Source organism: Scomber scombrus, chromosome 22 (genome assembly GCF_963691925.1).
Source record: "Scomber scombrus chromosome 22, fScoSco1.1, whole genome shotgun sequence".
In the NCBI taxonomy this organism is placed as follows: Eukaryota; Metazoa; Chordata; class Actinopteri; order Scombriformes; family Scombridae; genus Scomber; species Scomber scombrus.
In genome coordinates this window covers 18,058,324-18,066,328 of record NC_084991.1, presented here as the reverse complement: position 1 = coordinate 18,066,328, position 8,005 = coordinate 18,058,324, and the positions used below count along the sequence as shown (strand labels likewise).

Sequence of the window (8,005 nt, the reverse complement as noted above, 5' to 3'; positions counted from 1 at the left end):
AATGTAGTTGTCTAATGATACTATGTATCTATATGGAGAAATGAGAGAGAGGGGGTGGGCTAATGCAGCACAGTGTTGTCATTTTCACAAAATAACACATATTAATAAATTAAGTTTGATCATTTTGATCACATGAAATGAAACATCTTCATTGGACACGAGGGACACGACACAGAAGTGAGGACAGTTCTTGCTTGGCACGAGAGGCGATAAGACTCAGTACAAGCTTTGGCACCGCTATTTCTCATAATCTGTCTTTTTTTTTTTTTTTTTTTTTTTTTTTTTTACAGTCACAAGCATTTCAAATGCAAACAATCTTCAGTGACTCAGACAACATATCAGTTGGAGCAATGTATTGTACAGCACTGTATTGAAGGGTGGTACCTGAAGATGTCTTAACACTGGCATGCTGTTGATACTATGGATTTACTGTGTTAGGAGTAAGAGTTGAAGGCTAAATCACCCTGAGGGAAATTCATCAGGGATTTGATTTTTTAAGACAAACCAGCTGGCATAAAAGAAGACAACTTCAAAACCCGTTATTTCACTACTTTTGCTACACCTTCATTCCAATTAAGCACTCTAAAAAAACTCAATTGTTTAATGTCAGTGAAATAATAATAACAATAATCTGATTTCCAGATTTTCATTCTTCTTTTTTTTTTGGACTTTGCTATTATTTACTTTTGATGTCAGTGTATCATTTAAACCAAAGGGCATCACATTATAAAACATCATAACAAAGGTGACATAGTTGTAGCTGTTTGACCCACCACACCACACTGGCAGCGACTTCAAACTGTATTCCACAAGCCTCACAGGCCATGGTTCATAAGAATTAGTCTTTCATGCCTTCGTACAGAGAGCTCGGAGCCTCCAGCTCTTTCATATCCTGTCCTGCTTCATTCTCTGGAGGACATTATGTCTTCCTTGAGGGAGCAGTGCAGCAGCTCTCTCAGTTCAAAGGTCGCTCCTCTGCATCCCAAGCCCAGGCTTAGTCCTGAGTCCCTGCCTCTCCATGATGTTCCACAGCTTGCGCAGGTTGGACTGAGTAATGACATCATCAGGTTTGAGCTGCAGTGCACGCAGGTAGTTGGCCTCTGCGTCGGGAAGTTTCCCATTCAGGTGAAGAATGGCGCCAAGATTCATCAGAGCAGCTGGGTACTGTGAAAAAGAAGAGATACTGGATCAGAACAGTAGAAAATGAGACAGAGTGGTGCATACTGCTGTAATAATAAAGAGAGGAGAGGTGTTCGGGGTGTTGAGTTATAGGATTATGGCACTCTTGGCAACTGTGCCAACATTGAATTTATCTGTTTGGACAAACTATTTAAAACTTTCCCTTCTCAGCTCCACATTTGGCACAGACCGTTATGTGAGACATACATGTATTTTAGGAAGCTTCCCAAGTGGATTACGGCTCTGATGAAACGTATTTAAGGCTGAGAAAATCAAATATGCATTAGATTAGCACTAATGCAATCTTACAGTAGCCAGAAAGGTCAAGGACAAAAGTGAACAAACAGGTCGCTACAGACTGTGTGTGGACGGGTGTTAAGTTTTTTTTTCAATATGTATGACCAAACACAGTTAGGGGGGGGGGGGGGGGGTCTTTCAGGAGTTCTATTTAATTAAATGCCTCCTTTGATGCAGCAAAGTGGAACCATCTGGCCCTGAATAGCGTACCAGTCATGGAAATCCACAAAATCCAGGTCTTGCAGAAAGCCGTAACTAACAAACACACCCAAATCTCATCCTAAAAGTCGTCTGCACCTCATCCCTCAGACCTGGCCTCGTTCCCAGGCCCGCGTCCTCACTGCATGACATATGGTTAGCAACTTGGCAAGTTGTTCACAGCCTCTCTCTCCCCAAACACAACTGTTTGTCTCTTTTTTAACGCTGTTATTTCACTCGTTTACATTCCATTTCTCAGGAAGTGTCGGAAAACAAGCCTCTGGAGTGGGAGCTTGTTTTTTGCTTGTTTTTCCTCACCTAATGTAACAAATGAACAGCACTGACATATTTCAAGCTGTGGCCTTGAAGGAGCTGGAAAATTAATGAATCAATGCTATTTTACAGCAGGAGTAGCTGCAGTGCAGCACTGACATCTCTTTTTCCAGTGGGTGTTTGTTTTTCTCACCTGGTGTAACAACTTATAGTTTCAAGCAGTTAAATTGCATTTCACAATGCTCCAAACTTGTTCTCCTTTTTGTACAGTACCATGTAAACAGACACAAAGACACACTAAGCTAGACAAGTGGGAGTCCTGTGTTATTGTAGACAACTAGATGATATGCAATATACAGTCTGGGCTAAATCACACCAAAAGAATCAGGTAAGATTAGTAACGGAGCTTTGTTTACATGTGTTCTGTATGTTTTGAAGTAAAGCCCTTTTTTTATGCCTCTCTTGGGTCCGTTTCGCTGTAATACAGTTATGAAACGGAAGCACTTAACCTTCAGTCAGTTGGATATACAGTATTTTTAAGATATTATGAACTACAATAAAATCAGCTATTATTATGCAGGCTTAGACTGGAATAATTTAATTATCTCAATGTGAGCTCATCATATCATCAGATTTTATTTTCAGGGACCAAAGAGCTTCACGCTATAGCCTCATTACTCATGGTTTGACAGTTTCCACAGTTAGTCTCCTGTTCAGATTTCAGCATTATATTTTAAGATGAACCGAGCAGTGTAAATAAAGCATTTCAGTCGGTGTGTAAAACAGATCTCTCTTTCTCTGAAGGCACATGATCATTGCCTTTCATAGCATGTAGCACCGGTGCTGAATCTTTCATGACCTGAAAGCTTACTGGATTAAGTTGATATTTGAGAGGCTGTCATTCACTACACAGATGTGTGCAGGAACAAATGTCAAAGACAAGAGGTGCTTTACTGGTGACAAATGACAAGAGAAGCCCTCAGTGTGTCTGAATGTCCACATCAAGTTTTTCATTTTATGACTGAGGTAGAATATTTCTTACAAAATATAAAGCACAGCTCTCCAAATTAACATGGACAACCAGCAGTCTTACTCGGCTTTTAGGATTTAAACAGGATATAAACTGACAGGCAGATCTGATCTAAAAAGGGCAAGATGCTATACAGGAACCTGTGGGTGTGGCAGTACAGCACATGTTACTCTAGTGTTAGCCATGAAGATGAAAGTCAAACCCCCTCTACTGACTGAACCTGCAACATAAGTCACAGAGCAGGCCCTCAGCGAACAGACTAGCAAGACAAATGACTGCAGTAAGCTCCTGCTAGGTCTCGTCTAAAAAAACACACGGGTTCCTATGAATAAACTGCCTCTCCCAGACTGGTCCACACACCCCTTTCTTTTGAAGTGACTGATTCATACACCGCAGAAACAGGATATAATAGCCCCCAACTTCCTCAACCGCATGTGCTGATATTGAGAGACCAACTTTACTGTGATGATAAAGTATTTACCCTAAAGGCTGAACGTGTGTTCACAACAGCAACCACTGGACTTGTTTCTCTTTGGAGATTTGTATAAGCATATCAAGGCACCATCTCTATCCATTAACAGGACAGTTTCCAGTTTTGTTCAGATGTATCACTTGTTGCTATTCGCAATAGTGCTTTAACATAATGTCAGATTGATGGGTAATCCATGTTGTAAAAAGAACAAAAAACACTGATCCAGGTACTTACATCTGGTCTGAGGCTGGCTGCACGTGCATACTGCCTCTCAGCTGCCTCATTTAGACTGGCCTGTCTGTAGAGGATGAACAACAAAGAGAAAGGATGGAGAGTAAAACATATGCAGAGTAACACAATTTATAGTAATACAAATTACTGATCATTACTGCATTCATAACTGTACTGCTAACCATATAAATTACTGTAATTATTGTGCTGCATTCATTAACTCTATTTTTCAATGCAAGAAAAATGCTTGTTGAAAAATTGTTAACTTGATTTGTCAGGTTCTATGCATGTTTTTTTGATATCACACTTTTATTTATGTAACCTTTTTTACTCTGCTTTGAAATATCATATCTTTTGGGGAAATTTTGTAATTAATTTCTAATGAAATATCATTAGTTTGTGCAAAAATGATGTTACTCTAGTTGTTGCAGACAAAGACTTTTCTTGCCAAGCTAGAAATGTGGACTTATGGTATTAAATTATTCAAAAATGTCAGACTCTTTTGCTGGTTAAAAGCTGAAAAGAAGTCTTAGCTTAATAATTTATAGTGTTTGCATATAACAGATTTGTAATAGTAGCCAATGTACAGTACAGATCATCAGCTGCAGCAGTGTTGGGGTTTTTAAAATTCAAAGCTTGTAAAATACTTGACAAATACACAATGTTTTGTGTTAACATAACTTCCTTTCTTGACTAGCCATGTCATACTGGGATAACTGGAATAATAACTGGGATAATACAGCATTACAGTTTGTATTGGGACATTGATTTGTCCTGTTGAGACGTATGATTACCTCACAATGAGGCACAAATGAAGAGATGCAACTGTTTTCAGGGTGGTGTTAAATCCAGAAGCATTTCAGCACCAGTCACTTCTTACATGCTACAGCTGGCTCCATAAAATGTCAGTTAATCTGCTCCATACTGTACGTACATTTTTATCCAAAGACTTTTGTTGTGCCAAAGTTAATAAAGTCAAGGAAACCATTCATTCCTGACATGGTAATTAATATTTATAAGACTTACTCAAGTAAAAAGGAATGCAACATTTTATCAGGGCTCAATGAAGCTCATAACTGACTATCAAATCCATCATCTTATAGTGTCCTTCCGTGGTCTTTGTTTTGTTTGGTCAGGTGCTAGTGAGTCTGTAAAAAGGGCTGATAAAGATTGAGGGAATGACATTTTAAAGGAAGTAAAATTGGGTAGGGGGAAGGTGCAAGTCATTATTTCTCTTTCCTAGAAGAAAAACAACTTAATCCAAAACATGTAAAAATGAACTGCTCTGTTGGTAATCACCCAACGCTTTATTTGCATGACTGAAATGAAATGAGGGCAGAGCAGAGCGTTTAAAAGGGAAAACCTTCCATAAAACTGGTTTGTCAGGTCATTATTATAATCCTGATTATGGCCGTTGTAGGGAAGGGAGGCCAAAGTTTCTAGCTTATCTTTATTATCAGTGGAGCAACTTTGACTTTAAATCCAGCTAATGACAGGTGTATGCCACATTCATTCAAACAGGTCCTACGCTAATCGCTTTGGATTTATGTCACAGTGAGTCCCATCTGAAAATAAGCAGTCAGATGAGAATACAGCAGCTGTCATTTAGATTTACTCTTACATTTCCAAATGCAAACCTCCGCCAAACCCTTAGACTTTCAACTTTTTACAAATCCTCTGTGGTGTTGCCTTTAGACGAATGCTAGAGAGCAGTAATGGTTTTTCCACTTATGTAGAGCAAAAAGGAATTAAGGCACATTGCTCCAATATTTCCTTCAGTTGCTGGGAGTAGAAGACATTTGCAGTCCCTTTTGACACGTTTTAAGACTTATAAGCTGTCTGCGCACGTGCCTGCCAAACTTTGGAGGAAAATTCTCCAATGGCTTCTTTACAAGACCTGGACTGAAACATCACTATGATAGACTGAAGCTATATCAGTATTTATATATGTAATTCATAATAGCTTTTATGGCAACTATTTCTGTAGACAGGACATTTACTATTCTTATAACAGCTGTATAATTTGTATTTCAAAAAGATGGATATTAAACAGTAGTGGCACACATTAAACTGTGTAAATACAAGATTTCGAAAACGTTTCTTGAAATATGCATTCCTTTTTCTGTACTGCATACTCGTCCTAAGTAGGGAAACTCTGCTTTCTGCTGTTCCAGAGTGATTGTTAGTGTCAAAGGTTTAGCCAACCTGAGCATGTGAGCAGCACTGAAGACCACATCAAACTCTGAGTTGTCCAACTCTGCGGCCCTCTCCGCCATCTCCGCTGCCTCGCCAAGACGAGATTGCTCCAGCAGAAACTGACCTGGAAAGAGATGAGGACAGAGGATGGTAAACGTTCTATTAAGTACTTTTCCCTGCATATAAGAAGGTTTGTTTTTTTTGCTGAGACAATAATTCACAAGTTTAGACTTTAGTATCATGTTGTGGCAAACCGACAGAAGTGGGATTGCGTAGGGGGAAAAAGACAGAAAGCTGGTAGAGAAGCCAAGATGGAGATTGTTGCAGAAACAAATGAAGATGAATGGAGGTGGTGAAAGAGATCAGTGCCACAGGAAATGCAGCAAGAGAAAAGAGGGACAGTGAGAGAGAGGGGGGAGATTGTTGTTTTGTTCGGTGACGTCTGAGAACACAGACGAGTCGGACATTTTTTATGCGTTTTCCTGCGGGAGTCTGGCCACCTGGTGCAGCACCCACACGTGCCTGCCTCAGTGGCTATGAATTAACAGCCCAGCCCGACCACAGATGTTAGAAAGAGGATGATGTGACGAGGCTCTGTTGAGGTGTGTGTCTCTTGAAATTTTTTATGCAATTTCCAAACTGTTAGGCATCCCAAAACAAGCTGTTAATACACCCACGAAGACTAGTTAGAACTGGGTCATAGGAAGGACAGTTGGCATTAAAATATGCTACTGTGAACAATGGCAGGAAAGGGGGCCTTGTCTTCCCTATCTGACTTCTCCTCTGAGCTTTCACCCTCTGTGTCCTTACTTCCTTGCACTCTCTCACATTTGTCTTTGTGTGTGCATCCGTTGTGTTATAATGTGGACAGATATCCATCACACACACCTGGAGCTCATCCAGTGAACCCTGGATAGCTAAAGCAGCCAGATTTGTGATAAAGGAAAGGAAATGAGAGCCCAAACAAACATCACCTATAGCGAAATCCTACAAGATAACACTGAAAGAAAGAAAACAGCTAGATAGGCAGAGAGGGAGAAACAAGTATAAGAACCTCAGAAGGGGAAACGGCCCGGTCCAAAGACAGCAACGCACCCCTCGCCGGGGACCAAACCAAACTCAAACTCATAAGATATGCAGTGCAGAGAAAGCACCAGGAGGAATAAAGAGAGATAAGGTAGAAAGGGACAATGGCGCTTTCAGTGAGACGGTACAGATTTCATTTCCTATGAATATCCTGGAGATAGCGAGGAACCCCCTCCTGCAAACTGATATGAAATACTGTATTAACAGCAGCACATACAGAGCATGGTATCATGTGTTTCTCTCTGTTACGAATAGTAAACAGTGTACTCTGATCCTGTCTCCTCACTCAGATAAATGTATCACACATGCCTGTCTGTATGTGTGCTTGTACCATCTGCAAGCCCTCAAACATGCAGCTCCAACACTCCTAGCTCTGATACCAAGAGTCAATAAAATAACAGTATATTTCCACAAATAAGTTACTACTGTGCAGGGATTGCTTAAACACATCCACAGATTTTTTATTCTTCTTTGAGTTGAGTTGAGTTGTAAGAGGACCTGGTATATTTAATAATTCTGGTTCTGAGGGTGACACTACAAAGTTTGAGTCTTGGATAAAAGAGTAAAGACCTCTGTGTAATTATTATCCTCAGTGCAGCTTACTGCAGCAAAGCCCGATCATTACAGCAAAGCCTACAAGCACAGCGCAGCAGAGGACTGGATTATGAGCAGCCCCTGAATGTTTGAGTTGGAAGAAAAGGTTCTTTAAATGATATTTTTATACCTCTGTAAACCATAAAGCAAGTTTTTGGAGAATAGAGGCATCGACATGTTTATTATTTACATGTTTAATTTTCAAATAGGTTTTGCTATGTTATTTCTATAATAATTCTTCTTACCGTAGTGCATGTAGCAGTTTCCTTTTGTCGGGTCCAGTCGAATAGCTCTCAGGTAGTACTTCTCTGCTTCTGTCTTCTGCCCCTGAAGGAAAAGGGAGAAAATATATATATAGATATTAATTAATGACATTTAATTTTGGTTTTGTGGGAAGATTGTGTTTCTGTAAAAGTTTGAGTTTTTTGGGTTTTTTTGAGTTGTCACAT

The 8,005-nt window shown here is 39.9% G+C and overlaps 1 protein-coding gene across 1 annotated transcript in view; it reads right to left on the bottom strand.

Annotated features, from left to right (window-relative positions):
- Positions 1-775: 775 nt before the first annotated feature.
- The window catches only part of tmtc2a (transmembrane O-mannosyltransferase targeting cadherins 2a), a 57,725-nt gene continuing 50,495 nt past the window's right edge, over positions 776-8,005 (bottom strand). The window contains exons 9-12 of the mRNA XM_062443883.1: positions 7,802-7,883; positions 5,886-6,000; positions 3,684-3,747; positions 776-1,164 (exon numbers count right to left, since the gene is read on the bottom strand). Coding sequence (XP_062299867.1) covers positions 961-1,164; positions 3,684-3,747; positions 5,886-6,000; positions 7,802-7,883 — 465 coding nt within the window. The 3' untranslated portion in view covers positions 776-960. The remainder of the gene's footprint in view (positions 1,165-3,683; positions 3,748-5,885; positions 6,001-7,801; positions 7,884-8,005) is intronic.